General features: G+C 38.1%; 1 protein-coding gene across 7 annotated transcripts in view; it reads left to right on the top strand.

Moving 5' to 3' along the window:
- The first annotated feature begins 1636 nt into the window (after nucleotides 1–1636).
- LOC128687641 (exonuclease 3'-5' domain-containing protein 2) overlaps nucleotides 1637–18064 on the top strand; it is a 95308-nt gene continuing 78880 nt past the window's right edge. The window contains exons 1-2 of one of the 7 annotated variants that reach the window (XM_053775199.2): nucleotides 1638–1809; nucleotides 7675–7896. In XM_053775199.2, coding sequence (XP_053631174.1) covers nucleotides 7688–7896 — 209 coding nt within the window. In that variant the 5' untranslated portion in view covers nucleotides 1638–1809; nucleotides 7675–7687. The other 6 variants (XM_053775201.1, XM_053775200.2, XM_053775205.2 and 3 more) reach the window with 6 other exon arrangements.

The raw sequence follows: 18064 nt of genomic DNA on the forward strand, positions 1-18064 counted from the left end.
GGAGAAGAAGTGACAGGATGGAGCTTTTTATAGCGCCAAGAGGTGAGACGTAGGCCACTAGGAGAGGTAAGAACTCAGATGTTGAGAGGTCAGGTCCCTCTCAAATCCAGCCCCTCTCATTAGTGGAAGTTGTCGAAGTTGTCTCACCTCTTGGCGCTATAAAAAGCTCCATCCTGTCACTTCTTCTCCATATTGTTTCATACTATGGAACAATGCTCTTCTCCAGACTGAGGGACTGACCACCTCAAAACTTTAAGGGTGATGGACTGATTACATCGTCTTCAAGTATCTTCTGCTTCTATCAACTTTTCTGTACTTGACTGAAGAAGCCTACTGTGTAGGCGAAACGTTTCATAATAAAGATACCTAACTGTTGCATATGTGTCTTACCTAACAACCTGTCGGTATTTTATACCATTTTAATGTTCAATCTGTCAGACACTGCAACACAAGGGTATCTTGGTACAGACCTGCAATCAACTTCGACAACTTCCACTAATGAGAGGGGCTGGATTTGAGAGGGACCTGACCTCTCAACATCTGAGTTCTTACCTCTCCTAGTGGCCTACGTCTCACCTCTTGGCGCTATAAAAAGCTCCATCCTGTCACTTCTTCTCCATATTGTTTCATACTATGGAACAATGCTCTTCTCCAGACTGAGGGACTGACCACCTCACAACTTTAAGGGTGATGGACTGATTACATCGTCTTCAAGTATCTTCTGCTTCTATCAACTTTTCTGTACTTAACTGAAGAAGCCTACTGTGTAGGCGAAACGTTTCATAATAAAGATACCTAACTGTTGCATATGTGTCTTACCTAACAACCTGTCGGTATTTTATACCATTTTAATGTTCAATCTGACAGGTTTGTAGATGAATGGTTCAGAGAACCGACATGTTGATAAATTAGACACATGTGCAACTCTTGGGTATCTTTATTGAGGAAACGTTTCGCCACACAGTGGCTTCATCAGTCCATACAAAGGAGAATCTTGAAGAACAGGAGGAGAATGAGGTAATCAGTCCCTCAACCTTGAGTCGATGTGGTCAGTCCATCAATCTTGAATAGAATACGGCATACGTGCTGAGAAGGAGCTTATAAACCGTTGGCAGGAGAGGTGCAGAAGTCATAGGTCGTGTAACATTTGTTCAATGTTGAAGTAGGTCGTGCCCAAGAATTAGGCAAGCGAAGAAATCCCAAGTATTAAGATCCCAAGAAGTTGCAGTGTCTGACAGGTTTGTAGATGAATGGTTCAGAGAACCGACATGTTGATAAATTAGACACATGTGCAACTCTTGGGTATCTTTATTTATCAACATGTCGGTTCTCTGAACCATTCATCTACAAACACTTACTTACATACTTACTATATAGTGATGGCAACACTGAGGTGGTGGTGGGAAGGCGGTGGTAGGGGGGTTGTTGTCTTTTGGTGGGGGAGGGGATATTTGGTGGGGTGGTTTTGGGTGGAAGGGGTGGGGTGGTTGTGGTGGGTGGGTAGGGGTGGGGTGGTTGTCGGGGGAAAGGGTGGGGTGGTTGTTGTTTGGGGAAGGGGTGGGGTGGTGGTTGGGGGAAGGGGTGGGGTGGTGGTGTTTGGGGGAATTGGTGGGGTGGTTGTGGGGGGAAGGGGTAGGGGATGGGAGGGGGGAAGGTAAACAAACGTGGCGGTACCAGGGAGGTTGTGGCTGGTGGTGATGTTAACATTACCAGGTATGATGAAACCTGGCAGATGATAGTGTTAACCTGGGCCTCGCCAAGCATATGTGTGGTAGACGGTACAACAGACGGCAGGTGTTTCTATTACAGGTGTGTAGCAAGGTGTGCCAGTAGGCCGCCCACTAGCATAAATAAGTGGGTGTAGATAAGACAGGGTTGGAAGTACGTCCGTGTTGGTTGGTCACACTCGCTCAGGAAACTCAACACATGTTTTTTCACACATTGGTGAATTTAGTAAGTAAGTTTATTTAGGTACAAGTACACGTAACTACAATGATCATAGGTAATAACCTGTAAATAACCTAGGATAACCCAGAAAAGTCAAAGTGACTTATTTCCATTGGGGGTCCTTGTACTCGCCTATTTGTGGTTGCATGGGTCGATTCACATCTCCTGTCCCGGCCTCTTCACTGATTGCCACTAGGTCCACTCCCTGCTCCATGAGCTTTATCATACCTCTTCAAGCTATGTATGGATCCTGCCTCCACTACCTCTCTTTCCAGACTATTCCACTTCCTGACAGCTCTATGGCTGAAGAAATACTTCCTAACATCCCTGTGGCTCATCTGAGTCTTCAACTTCCAATTGTGACCCCTTGTTGCTGTGTCCCATCTATGGAACATCCTGTCTCTCTCCACCTTGTTGATTCCTCTTGGTATTTTATATGCTGTTATCATGTCCCTCATGTCCCTCCTGAATGTGAGGCAGTGGGTAACAATAAAGAGTATATCTTCATTTGGATTTCAGTAAGGCTTTCAATAGAGTTCCACACACAAGACTTAATAATAAGAGTAGCAGCTCATGGTATAAATAATAATAATAATAATAATAATAATAATAGTAATCATTATTTCTGCAAGTACATGATACAGCTTATACAGACCATAGCTGACATCACTGATATACTATATAGAAAGTCCCTGGTTACGCAGAATATTTCAGGCAACGTAGTTGTGTGTGATTAAAAGAGTGAAGAGTGAAAATGGCAGGCGTTAGGGGGTACAGGCTGCCATAATTATATTTATCTTTCTCTTGCAATTCCGTGAAGAAGGAAATCAGTCATGGGGGCTGGAAAAGGTAAATGGGGTAATAGCACCCTGGACAATAAAAACCCAACAGGATTTTAGCTAACAGAACTAGGGCGGCAGTTATATCCATCTCTGAATCATGGTTGGATGACACAGTGACTGATGAGGTCAAAAATAGAAGGTTACAATATAAAACGCTTAGATAGGAACAGAAAAGGTGGTGGGGTATGTGCCTACATAAGAAATGACTTAGCTTACTACCCAAGACCTGATTTAAATAGCAGTAAACTGTAGATTCTGTGGTTTGAAGTGCTGCTTTCCAAGACCAAACTCATCTTAGTAGGAACTAGTCACTGCCCTCCCTCCCAGGACCAGTTCTTAGAAGACTTTTCCAGAGTCTTGCCCGGACTTGAAAACAATTGCGAGACAGTAATACTGGGAGACTTCAATATCTGTTTTCAGCAGCAAAATAAAGGGCTATGCGAAAGGTATAAGCAAATTCTAGGTTTAAATAGTTACACTCGACTAATTAATACACCAACCCGGATCACACAGTTCTCAGCCACCCTAATTGACCACACACTTTGTAACTGCTCTGAGAACATTAGCCAGTCAGGCGTCATTACCACAGGCCTTAGCGATCATTTCATCATTTACTGCACCAGGAAAATCACTAGGAATAGGATAGGCCTACACAGGACAATAAAAAAAAGGTCAACTAGAAACTACAGTAAACACTGGTAAATAGGCTACACAATTGTGATTGGACAGTGATAACAAGTTGCACGGACGTAAATGATGCCGGGGAAAAATTCAGAATAATGTTCACTGCCATCCTTGATAATATTGCACCAGTTAAAGAGGTTAGGATTAAACGGAGAACCAAACCCTGGGTGACTACTGAGATATTAGATAATGTGAAATTCAGAGATCAGTTGCTAAAAAGATTTAAAACAAAGAAACAGGATATTACAGCACTAAATGAATTACAAAGGGTGAAGAACAGAGTACAGAGACTTATAAAAGGAGCAAAGGCAAAACACTATTGCTCAAAAATTGAAGAGTATAAGCATAACCCCAGAAAGCTATGGCAACAACTAAAACAGTTGGGGTATAGCCATAAACTAGTAGATAGGTCTAACATAGTACTCACTGTCGATAAGGAGGTATGCCACGAAACAACTAAGGTGGCAAATTGTTTTAATTCCTACTACACCTCTGTCACATCAACACTAGTAAATAAACTACCAGTTACATCAAATACCTTTAACACAGACTGATAAGTTTCAAACATACTATACCAATAAAGGGGTAACCCCAAACAATTGTCAACTAGTAAGTGTATCTCATGACTTTATACAAAAAGAACTAAGCAGGTTAAACCCCACTAAGAGCACAGGCCCTGATAACGTTCCATCCAAGTTCCTAAAAGATGGTGCTTCTGAATTGTCAATCCCTATTGCTCACATAATAAATTTGTCCATCACCACTTTCTTTCTTTTGTGCTAATTTCTGCTGCTTTCTGATATTTTCTGCTCCTCTTTCATCCTTTCTGCTAATTTCTGCTTCTTTCTGCTCCAGGATACGATCAGTTGCTTGGTCGATTTTTTGTTTCTGGATACAAACAAAAATTCAGGATGCGAGCTTCCCCCTCAAGGTGAGGGGCTCTTGATCTAGGGAATTGTATCTGTGCTCCAGTTCTCTAAATTTAGCCTGAATACCTTCCATCCCCTCCCCCCTACAGGTGCTGTATAATTCTATGGGTTTAATGCTTCCCCATTATAATATTCAGTAGGTCAGTCAGTCAAGTCAGTAGGTCAGTCAGTCAAGTCAGTAGGTCAGTCAGTCAAGTCAGTAGGTCAGTCAGTCAAGTCAGTAGGTCAGTCAGTCAAGTCAGTAGGTCAGTCAGTCAATCAAGTCAGTCAAGTTCGTCAGTAAAGTTAGACAGTCAAGTCAGTAAGTCAATCTGTAAGTCAGTAAGTTAGTCAGTCAGGTCAGTAAGTCATTCAGTAAGTCAGTAAGTCAAAACACAATTCACAAACACAGCTAGCTTGTAGGAGAGAAGTGGAACTGAACACGTATTCACAGAAAGCTGGGATGGTGGTGTCGGGAGTGTCGGGATGGCAGTGTACCTCACGGTGGAAGTATTTCTGTCATATTTTGCTTACATTTTCTGCAATTATTTTTCCAAATTTCTTTTTTCTTACCATGGGTCCTAAGAAAGTAAGTGCAAAGGACAGTGCTGAGAAGAAAAAGAGGATGATGTCCATGGAAGTAAAGCATGAAATCATAGACAGACACAAGCAGGTGTACAGGAATTGTCACCACCACTTGCCACATGACACATTTTATTCATTCTAGAGTATATATCAGGTTTCTGTGTTAATTATTTTGTTTATTATGTCAGATGAATTGTGATAGATAAATAAGCCGTAGAGTTGATATTACCGTCATATATTACCGGTAATATCAACAAGTATTTTCTCCTGCCTCCTGAGAGCAGGAATTCCGCTGAAATGGATTCATGGCATTTCAATTAATTTAAATGGGGAAAATTGACTCAGCATATGAGCAGACTGGGATATGAGCAAGGTTACAGAATGGATTTAACTCGTAAGCTGAGGTTCTGCTGTATTTCATTTAATTCTTTTGTATTTATGTACACGTATACATTTTAGTATTAAGCAGTGTTTAAATTACATATTTTAGTATTAAGTAGTATTTAAATTATTTTATACAACCCCATCAATGTATAATATGCCAATAAGAAAAGAATTTTTTCTCATGGGAACGGATTAATCACTTTTCCCAATATTTCTTATGGGAAAATTTGTTTGGTATTCATCCTATTTGGTATAAGTCCAAGGTCCTGGAACGGATTAAGGACATATACCGAGGTACCACTGTATGTTATCCTGTAGTTTGCGAGTTTCCTTATCAGAATATATTTGATGACCTAACATGTTTATGTTGCTATTTATACCCTCATATATGTCATTTATGTAGATTTTGAAGAACAAGGGTCCCAATACTGACCCATATGGCACACCTTGTGAAGGGTCCCCAATATAATTTCTCCCTACGTTTATATAAACTTTCTTTTCCCTATTTGGTCAATCATGCCTTAACCCAAGAGATAATTTCTTCTCCTGTATAATGTGCTACTAATTTTTTTTCATCAGTCATTGTCATTTTTAGTATATTTGTCAGGAACACTGTTCTGACATTGATCTTTTACAAATGGTGACCTGCCACTGGCTCCTAAAGGAGTGTGTGTTTGTACAAGTGGGATACCAGTTGCAGTCCTGTTGTTGGGCCCAGTGTGTCATTTTTGTTTCAAGAGGGGTGCCATTTTAAACCCTTGAGCAGGTGCAGCCCTAAATGAAGGTCCTGTGTGACTTCATCAGTCTCCTTTGTGGAACTCTACCAGACGCCTTATTAAGGTCCACATGCACAATATACCTTATCATATTTTTTTTTTTTATCATGGTCTACTGCCTCAAATACCTTAGTGAGAAGGTTAGTAAATTCATAAAGAATGAGCCCCTCTTGAAGTTAGGCTGATTGGTTTATAATTTGAAGGTGGGGCTCAGTTTCCCACTTAGTACAGTAAATGGGTATCACACTTGCCATTTTTCCCTTACCTTGGATAATGCTTGTTTATAGTGAAATGTTAAGAGACACTCTAATGGTTTGCAAAGTTTCTCCTTCCATTCCTTTAGAATTCTTGAAAATAGCTTGTCACTTCCTGGTTACTTATTTGGTTTTTCTAGATGCCTGAGGACCATATTATTTGTGGCATGTTTAATTATGGTTTCTTAGATTTCATTCCTATCTTGTGTAAAAACAGGAGTGGTATTCAGTGTTACAAATGTTACACATTTATGTGTCACTAACAGTAAGCTAACCTGAGTTACATTTACCCCAATCTTATTCCTGTATACCTGAAAAATTTTTTTGGTTGGTCTTTGATTGTATACCTGAAAGAAATTTTTTTGGTTGGTCTTTGATTGTATACCTGAAAGAAATTTTTTTGGTTGGTCTTTGATTCCCTCACAGCCTTAATTTCATATTTTTAATCCTTATCTTTTTTTTTTTCTTTCCTTTTCTTGGAAAGAGAATGTATTGGTCAATAAGCTGTCTCTCTACTTTAATGATTTGCTCTTATTTTATCCGAGAGATCCTTTAATCTGTTGTTTACATAGGGTCAAAATGTTTCCAGGAAGAACGACACTCCTCCATCCTCCTTGGTTGTACGCCTGTATGTTAGTTACTCCTGGTAATTATGGTGCTTTCTGACAAAAAATTCAGTCTACTAGTTATTCAAAATCAGATTTATCTTGGACATGGGTGCAAGGTAACATGTAGGTTGGGAGCACACAAGGGCTAGAAATACTAAAAATGGAGAGAAAACTGCTAAAATTAAACCATATCAACAGAATTGCCAACATGTGTCCAGACTCAGATTTTCTCAGATTTTAAAGGGCTATGAACCAAAACCAGTATGATACTAGGGGAAGTAAAAATAATTTTTCAGTGCCTAATGCATGCAGCTAGGCATCAAAAACTTTTTACATAGTTATAAAAATCCTAGAATAAATTACTACTTCATATCAAGCCAGTTGTGGTATCAACCAGCTCAAAGCTAAAGTTTAGGAGTAACTTGCAAATGAAGCTGTGGCTGAAGAGGTGGAGTTTTTTCCCAGTTTTTTAAAGAATTTATTGTTCACTACTATATCTTTATTGGTAAGACACTTATTTCTACATTCAACAAAAAATGTATTGAAGAGCCTACTTGAAAAATCCCACAAAAAGAGTAAGTGAAATTGGCAGATACTCTATTGGAATGCAGTATTTATTCATAATACTTAAAAATATATTACTTCAATAACTTTTTTAAATATTTTTTTTTTCCACAACATTGCAGACTTTAAATCAGGATGATCTGGAAGTGGATTCAGGAAAACCCAGCTGTAGTTGTTGATTTTGTTATTGTGGGGAGTGTAGTGCTGCTTATCTATTATCACAAAGCTGTTGCCAAAGCAGTGCGCTCGTGGAGGATGCTGAGATCGGTAAAGGCAGTGGAGAAGAGAATACATGTGGTGACTAGTCAGGAGGGCTGGGCAAAGGTGCTGCCAATACTGTACAGGTAGGCAAATTTTAATTTCTGTACTCTTTCTGTCACTGTTAACCCTTTCAGTGTCCAGACCCCCAAAATTAATATTGCTCCCAGTGTTCATTTAAAAAAAAATTCTTCTGTAATGGTAGAGAAACTTTTTCTAAAGGTAATGACACCAAAAGAACGAAAATTGATGGGGAACTTATGAAATTACTCTGGTGTAAAGTTAGCTGTCTCAGTGCAATTTATGAACTGGCAATTTTGGTGACTTTGAGTCCTGTTTTAAATAAATTCCATTTTACCAAATTCTTAGCTATTTCACTAGTGTGCCTTATGTTCTGTTGATTAAGCACACGAAACTATCCATTCATCTATTACAACTACCCTATAAAGTACACAAAAGTCTGTAATTTGACCAGTTTTACACAATAAAAAAAATACCAATTTCAAAATAGAGTACAAAGTAAATAATGTAGACATTCCTGGAAGTAAAACATTTTCTGTGTTCATTAATCACTTCCTTAGGACTCTTCTATATTACACCTGCCTTCCATTTTGAAGTCATTCTCAAACAAAAAACAGAAGATTTATTCTATTTCTCAGATAAAAAAAATAACTAGGAATGATTGATCATAGTTCATGACATCCCAGTAATTGAATCAGTACTATTGAAAACCATAAAACAGATTGGGGGTGTAGGGAGGCCTTACCTATGATCAGGAAAATAAAAAAAAATTGAATATCTCTTGCTACTTTGAGCCCAATTTCAAGCTAATTCCACTATTGAAACAAACCAGAATCATCTCTATTTCAGCAATACATATTCTTTTCTATCAAATGATACCAAGAAACAGCCAATAAAACCATTCTAAAAAGCAGCTCAAAGTAGCTGTTTTAAACCAAACACATGAACAGTTTTTCTTTTCCCATTATTCACCACATGGGGCAGGTTTTTTTTTTTTTTACACTGTACACATTCACTGTGCAGACCATTTTCTCATATCTAGGCCAAAATTTACTGCTCGTAGCTTATCTGAGTGAGGTTAGCTGATGATGTAGAACTGCAGGAGAGCCCCGCTTATACAGCAGGTTAGGTTCCAGGCTACTGCTGTAAAGCAGTGATGTGAAACATCGCCTTTTTTCACTTTCAAATGCATATAAAAGCCTGATAACATGTTTACACTATCGTATATTAAGTGAGCAATAGAGCTAGGACTAAAAAATGTATATACAGAGACTTCCCTACATATGAACATTCGTGTTGCGAACTTTAAATATTGCGAACAATTTTCCCTGAAGCGCCAAGACGTAAACAATGCATAGTAGGTTACTCTAGCAGCATCGTTCATACATGTGCTTGTGCTCTCTCCACAAATTCAGTGTTATTTTTTATTATTATACCCCCAGTATGTCTGGTGTTAAGCACAAAAGCAGTGGTGATGCAGGTAGTAGTGTTAAGAAGTGTCAGGACATCACAATGGAAACAAAAGTGGACATAATAAAGTAGAGTGAGGTGAATAGATGGTGAACGTCACCTGTTCACATGTTTTGTTTACTAGTGTACAGCATGTATTTTTCCTGTGTTCATGTATATGCCTAAACTGTGTAAACTTCTAGGTTACTTGATGTTCATACATACATAAAGAACAAAAAGGCAGCACAATACTGTGCTTGGAACAATACACAAATAACCTGCACATAGGAGAGAGGAGCTTATGATGCCGTTTCAGTCCAACTTGGACCATTTGCAAAGTCACACTGTGTGACTTTGTAAATGGTCCAAGTCAGGCCGAAATGCAGTTGTAAGCTACTCCCTCATATGTGCTGGTTATTTGTGTACTCATATGTACATATACTACACTACTGTACAGTACTGTTTACATATATGTGTTGGACTTAAGAATGACCACTTGGAACCAACCATGTTAGTAAGTAGGGGAGTATCTGTACAGTACACACATTATTTACCTTACAAAATATTTTTATCTTTCACTTATAGTAAGTGGTGAATATATATATTGTAGGAAGTCTGAATAAATGAAGAATGAGCTTAATTGAAAACCACTGCATTACCAAAACGCCGTAAAGCAAAGTGCCGTAAAGCGGGCCCTGCCTGTACTTGAGGGACCCTGTCTTCAATGACGTACGTAGTTCTATGTGATGGCAACTGAAAGGGTTAATATTACTGCATAACTGACTTTATATAAAATATTAATTTTTTATGCTTTGTCAGTTTTCTCTACTTATGACCTTCAGTATTTAAACCATAAATCTCTTTGAGAAAGGTATATGACTGTTACTTGGTGGATTTAGACCATTAATTACAGTACTGTATAGTTTTACTCATACAATAATAAGTTTGTTTTGCAGTTGAGATGATATTTTGTTGTGCAAATGGTAATGTGACTTGACCATAATCCTGCCATCAGTATTGGCATGTCTTGGTAATCTGCTGGCATGTGACAGACTCAGCTTTAACTTACACATGCTGCAAAACTAAAATTAGTGTACTAATATTTCCCAAATTAAAAATTTTCACAAAAAAATAATTACTATTCGATGTTGTGCATAAATTGTATGTGTTGTAGAATGTACACTAATGCCCGAGTTCTGCCGAGTAGTAGTTTTGAGACTTGGCCTATCTCTTCTTATGTTTAGTTAATTTTTTGTTCTGTAAATAAATCTAGCTCACAAGTGAAAAGAACTGGGTTTGAATCTTTGGCAAGACATGGGAAAAATTTCCTTAAACCTGCTGCTCCTGTTCACATAGTAGTAGTAATTAAGTGTCTGAGTGTAGCTGACATAAGCTTCATAAGCCAGGTGCTGAATGTTTCCAAGACAGGTGGATGTACATTGAAGCTTTGCTGATTTGTACCCTGTTTTGGGAATCGCAGGTCTTTAAATCATAAATATGCTGCTATAACTCTCTTGGCTTGTGTTGTTAAAGACTGTGTCCTTTATTATGGTCTTCTCTCCAAGAAACCATAGGGGCTAAACATATTCCTCAACTAGGAATACAGTGGTCCCTCGCTTTTCGTAGTTCTCGGCAATCGTAAATTTCGCCAATCATAGGGGTATTTTCGTATAAACATGGACTCGCTTTTCATAGGTTGACTCGCGAATAGTAGTTCGTCTGGGATGCGTATGCACGGTGTGAGCCGGGGCAGCCTCCCTACCCAGCCAGTCTGGCATTGTTTACCAGTGAGTGAAGGTCCCCTCAAGTGCTCCTACTAAATATTTCATAATATTCCACTCATTTCAGTGCTTATTTTATTTATATTATCACACTGGCCGATTCCCACCAAGGCAGGGTGGCCCGAAAAAGAAAAACTTTCACCATCATTCACTCCATCACTGTCTTGCCAGAAGGGTGCTTTACACTACAGTTTTTAAACTGCAACATTAACACCCCTCCTTCAGAGTGCAGGCACTGTACTTCCCATCTCCAGGACTCAAGTCCGGCCTGCCGGTTTCCCTGAGCCCCTTCATAAATGTTACTTTGCTCACACTCCAACAGCACGTCAAGTATTAAAAACCATTTGTCTCCATTCACTCCTATCAAACACGCTCACGCATGCCTGCTGGAAGTCCAAGCCCCTCGCACACAAAACCTCCTTTACCCCCTCTCTCCAACCTTTCCTAGGCCGACCCCTACCCCGCCTTCCTTCCACTACAGACTGATACACTCTTGAAGTCATTCTGTTTCGCTCCATTCTCTCTACATGTCTGAACCACCTCAACAACCCTTCCTCAGCCCTCTGGACAACAGTTTTGGTAATCCCGCACCTCCTCCTAACTTCCAAACTACGAATTCTCTGCATTATATTCACACCACACATTGCCCTCAGACATGACATCTCCACTGCCTCCAGCCTTCTCCTCGCTGCAACATTCATCACCCATGCTTCACACCCATATAAGAGCGTTGGTAAAACTATACTCTCATTCATTCCCCTCTTTGCCTCCAAGGACAAAGTTCTTTGTCTCCACAGACTCCTAAGTGCACCACTCACTCTTTTCCCCTCATCAATTCTATGATTCACCTCATCTTTCATAGACCCATCCGCTGACACGTGCACTCCCAAATATCTGAATACATTCACCTCCTCCATACTCTCTCCCTCCAATCTGATATTCAGTCTTTCATCACCTAATCTTTTTGTTATCCTCATAACCTTACTCTTTCCTGTATTCACCTTTAATTTTCTTCTTTTGCACACCCTGCTTGCAAGTACTAAATAAGCTACCATGGCTTCAAAGAAAGCTCCTAGTGCCAAGCCTGTGGTAAAGAAGGTGAGAAATATGTACAGTGACAGTCTTGGGCCATTTTAGGGAAATGTTAAAGAGACGCCAGAAACAGAGCTCTCTCCACAGTTACTTTGTGAGACAAGACTAGAGTGACTCTCAAGGTGGTCCAAGTGGCATTAAGAAACAAAGAGAAGCAACCCCAGAGAAGCAATTGGTACCTGAGGTGTTGCTGGAAGGGGATTCCCCTTCCAAACTGTAAACAATCCAATCTCTCTCCTCCTCCAGTCTCCCATACACTAAGAAGAATCTCCAATAAAGGTAAGTGTTAAGCTATTAATGTTTTATTCATCATTTCCCATTGTATTGTTTATGTACTACATGTATATTTCATGTAAAAAATTTTTTTGTTTTAATACTTCTGGGTGTCAGGAACGGATTAATTGTATTTACATTATTTCTTATGGGGAAAATTGATTCGCAAATCGTAAATTTTGTTTATAGTAACGGCTCCAGGAACGGATTAATTACGAAAAACGAGGGACCACTGTACTTTAATATTGCATATTACACCAAATACACCTACCATCCGACTTACAACCGAGTTCGGTTCCGAGAAACCAGTTGTAAGTCGAAATGGTCATACGTCGAACTTTACTACTGAATATCAACAAAATATTTTTGTAATGACTTTATTTTATTGTTTTATTTTGGTATTTCATGTTTTACTTTACTTTTTATGCTGTTAGTACTGTATTTTATACTGTAAGTTTTAGGATAAACACTGTGTACAACACAAAAAGTTGTTTATTTCCCAGAAATTTGGCATAAAAAACACGGTCGTAAGTCAAGTGGTCGTAAGTCGAGCAGGCCATAAGTCGAGCAGGTCGTAAGTCGGATGGTAGGTGTATAACATTTATTATACAGTAATTAATGAATCTTTTGAGATTAACACTAATTTTGAGTCCATGGTAATATTATAGTGTTCTCAATTAAAATAATAATACAGTGGAACCTTGACTTACGAGTTTAAACCGTTCTAGGAGCTAGCTTATAACTCAATTTCCTCATACGTCAAATTAATTTTCCTCATTTAAATTAATTGAAAAGCCATTAATCCGTTCCTGCACTCTGGAGAGACGAGAAAAAATACTTGAATATGACGCTATTATCAACTGTACGGCTTATTTATCTATCACAATTCATCTAATATGAAATAATAAACAATATAATTAGCACAGAAACATGATATATACTCTAGAATGAATAAAATAGGCCATAATATGGTGGCAGAGGCAGCGACAGAAGCATTCACCATTTCTGTCCCAATTTGGCTATAGTATCTTCCCATGTTCTTACTGTAAGAGAAAACAGAGTATTTTTGAGGCTAACTGCAGTAGATCACTAATTTTCTAAGGAAAACACTGAAACAATGTATATTTATAAATAAGAAATATTGTATAAAAACTGTTTATATAAAGTGTGGGTGGGGGATGCTGAGGTTGGGGGATGTTGATGGCAATCATCGTCCTTTTCTTCTCAGCACTGTCCTTTGCACTTATTTTCTTAGGACCCATGGTTAGACAAAAAAATTTGGCCAAATGACTGTAAAAAATGCAAACAAGCACGAGAGAACTGCTCCCACAGCGATGTAAACATGTTTACTGCTTACCAGCTGTGCCAACTAGCAGAAGCAATCTGAATTATTATTACGTACATATTATGTATTATTATTATTATTATTATTCATTTAGGGAACTGAAACTCTCTCATTATTATAATAATAATTATTATTATTATTAATTTAGGGAACTGAAGCTCTGAAAGTTAAGACACTTGTGCAACATCTGGTTATCTTTATTGTAGACGTTTCGCCATCCAGTGGCTTTATCAATACAGATTCTTGGACATAATTAGAAAACAGAAGAACTATATACAAAAGATGAGGTAATCAGTCCCTCAGCCTTGGAGGTGGTGTTTACAGCACTGTGGTTGTCGGTATTGTATACCTGTCTTGCACAACTGAAGCTCTCTTGTAATAATAATAATAATAATAATAATATATTATTAGTAGTAGTACATTGGAACCTCTACTTGCGAGCGCGTCCACGAGCAAGTTTTTCTAAATACGTACAAGCAGTCGATGGGTCGATTTTTTGCTTTCATACGTGAGCAAAGTTTCCATAAGTGAGCAGACCTCAAGGCAGGTTCCTTGATGCTGGTGAGGGGCTCTTGCTCTTGATCTAGGGAATTGTATCTCATTTCTTTGTTGGACTATCTTATTGAAACTTGGGCAATGTATCCGTCCAAGTCGGACCGAAACGTCGTCGTAAGCTTCTGTCTTTTATGTGCGGGTTATTTGTGTATCGTTCCAGTCACGGTATTGTGCCTTTTTGTTATTTATTTATGCTTCTTAATGTACACCAAAAATGAAAGAAATCTAAGCATAAATAATGGAGTTCACTTCTCAGCAATTAGCCACCCCTTAGCGGTATTTTTGTATGGTTTTTATGGTTGTATTCTTGTTTTTTGGTCTCATTTGATAGAATGGAAGATATACAGTAGACCATCATTTAGCACAATTTGGATATAGCACGATTGAAGAATTGCGGCACAATTTTATGTAACATGTCGTATGATGAATTTAACATGGTTCAGTTTGCAGGAAGGAAAAAAAAAACTTCCTTTTCCTCAAGCAACCGCCTTGTTGTGGTTCAGCAGGGAAGACCTCCTGCCGTCTCCAGCCCCCCCCCCCCCAACGCCACCCCACCATCCTAGCATTCGTACTTCATACGTGTCCAGTCCAACTTCCCTGCTACAAGCTTGTGATTGTGAATTGTGTTTTGATCTTTTAATTGCTATATCTTGTATCTGCCAAGCAATCATAACACCCAGTAGGCATACCAGTGTTGCTCAAAGTGGCAAGAAAAGGTGTAAGCATTTAATTAAGTTTTAGAATTAACGAAGGAAACAAAGATATCAGACAAGACATCCTGTTGCCATAATGAGGTGTTACTTTGTACACATAAAAACAGGTAAACATAAGTTTGTGCGACTGAATGACTGATTGAATGACTGACTTACTGAATGACTGACTTACTGAATGACTAACTTAATGGATGACTGACTTACTGAATGACTGACTTACTGAATGACTGACTGACTGAATGACGGAATGACTGACTTACTGAACAACTTGACTGACTTACTGGGCAACTTGACTGACATATTGAATGACTTGACTGACTGACTTACTGAATGACTTGACTGACTTACTGAATGACTTGACTGACTTACTGAATCACTTGACTCACATACTGAATGACTTGACTGACTTACTGAATAACTTGACTGACTTACTGAATGACTTGATTGACTTACCGAACGACTTGACTGACTTGCTGAATGGCTTGACTGACTTACTGAATGACTTGACTGACTTACTGAACAACTTGACTGACTTACTGAATGACTTGACTGCCTTACTGAATGACTTGACTGACTTACTGAATCACTTGACTGACTTACTGAATGACTTGAGACTTACTGAATCACTTGACTGACTTACTAAATCATTTGACTAACTGAATCACTTGACTGAATTACTGAATCACTTGACTGACTGAATGACTTCAAGTTAGACACTCCAGTACAACCATCAACTTCAGTACCAGAACCTCTACCATCCACCTCAGCCCAGTAGGGCCACAACATAACTCTCCACGCTCTTCACAATCATCCACAAACACCAGCACCCACAATTTAATGTAAGAATTATTGTTATTTCTGTTACATTTGTAGTCTTAAGCAGTAAAAACAACATAATACATCATAACAATGAACTTCAATTACATATTCACTTTTATTTTTGTAAGATGTGGAGGCCTAAAAAAAGTTTGGCTTTTTTTGGGCTCTCAGGAACGTAACTGTATTTTTCCCATAAGTTCTTCAGTTCATCTTACACGGTTTTTTACCTAACACTGTGTTTTCAGGAATGTAACTACCGTGTTAAATGACGGTCTACTGTATTACAGAAATAGATATGATTTTGATTGCTTTCACGGCGAAAAGTACCTTGAAATTGAGCTCAACATAGGAGAAATGTTCGATTGTTTTGGCTATGTTCAAGAGTAAACAAATGTCCATTCCAATATGCAGTCATGAATGGGTTGACATTATTTATACAATTATTGCAATAAGGCATAACAGTAAATCTTATATTTTTTGTGTGAATAAAAATTACAAATTATTTATATTGTAATAATAATAATAGCAATAATAATATGTATAATAATAATACATATAATAATAATAGTATAATATAATACAGTAATAATAATAATAATATAATATGTATAATAATAATGTACTACATAATAATTATAATAATAGACAGCTTCAAAAGGCCGTCACTAGATGGCAGTGTTTACCACAACAAAGAGGGAGCGGTTGTGGCCTCCTCCACCTTTTACATAATGACATATTTTGTTCATTCTAGAGTATATATCAGGTTTCTATTTTATTTATATTGTTTATTATGTCATATTAGATGAACTGTGATAGATAAATAAGCCATAGAGTTGATGATAGTGAAATATTCAAGGAGTATTTTGTCCTGTCTCCAGATAAACTCTTGTCGGCTGCCACCGCTGCCACATATATAATGACATATTTTATTAATTTTAGAGTATATATATCAGGTTTCTATGTTATTTATATTGTTTGTTATGTCACATTAGATGAACTGTGATAGATATTAGTGAAATTATTCAAGAAGTATTTTGTCTGTCTCCAGACAAACTCTTGTCCACCACCGACACCGCCCATACCACTACATGAATTACATATTTTATTCATTTTAGAGTATATATCAGGTTTCCTTGTTATTTATATTGTTTATTATGTCATATTAGATGAAGTGAGATAGATAAATAAGCCGTAGAGTTGATATTAGCAAAATTATTAAAGTACAGAATTCCACTGGAACAGACTAATTGCATTTCAGTTAATTTAAATGAGGAAAATGACTCTGCAAATGAGCAAATCCAGTTGCAAGCAAGGTCATGGAACAGATTAAACTCGCAAGTAGAAGTTCCACTGTATTATATTATTATTATTATTATTATTATTATTATTATTGTTATTAATTTAGAGAACTGAGGCTGTATCATTATTATTATTACAATTATTATTGTTATTATTATTATTAATTTAGGGAACTGAAGCTCTATCATTATTATAATAATACAGTAGACCGCCATTGAAGAATTGCGGCACAATTTTATGTGACACGTCGTATAATTAATTTAACACGGTTCAGTTTATGGGAAGGAAAAAAAAATTCTCTTTTGCTCAAGCGGCTGCCTTGTTGTGGAGCAGCCGGGGAGCCCTCCCACCATCCCCTGCCACTCCTCGACGCCATCCCAGCGTTCGCAATTCATACATGTTAAAGTCCAGTCTTTCTCTGCTACAAGGCAGCTGTCTTTGTGAATTGTGTTATGATATTTCAGTTACTATATCTTGTATCTGCCAAGCAATCATGACACCCAGTAGCCATACCAGTGTTGCTGAAAGTGGCATGAAGAGGAATAAGAGATAACCTGTAGCTGTAATGAAGTGTTACTTTGTACACAGAAAAAGAGGTAAACATGAGTTTGTGTGACTGACTTAGTGAATGACTGACTGAATGACTGACTTACTGAATGACAGACTGAACTGACTGACTTACTGAATGACTTGACTGACTTACTGAATGACTTGACTGACTTATTGAGTGACTTGACTGACTTATTGAGTGACTTGACTGATTGACTGAATGACTTAGTGAATGACTTGACTGACTTACTGAATGACTTGACTGACTTATTGAGTGACTTACTGACTGACAGAATGACTTACTGAATGACTTGACTGACTTACTGAGTGACTTAACTGACTGAATAACTAAGTGACC

The sequence above is a fragment of the Cherax quadricarinatus genome, chromosome 11 (assembly GCF_038502225.1).
Source record: "Cherax quadricarinatus isolate ZL_2023a chromosome 11, ASM3850222v1, whole genome shotgun sequence".
Taxonomy (NCBI): domain Eukaryota; kingdom Metazoa; phylum Arthropoda; class Malacostraca; order Decapoda; family Parastacidae; genus Cherax; species Cherax quadricarinatus.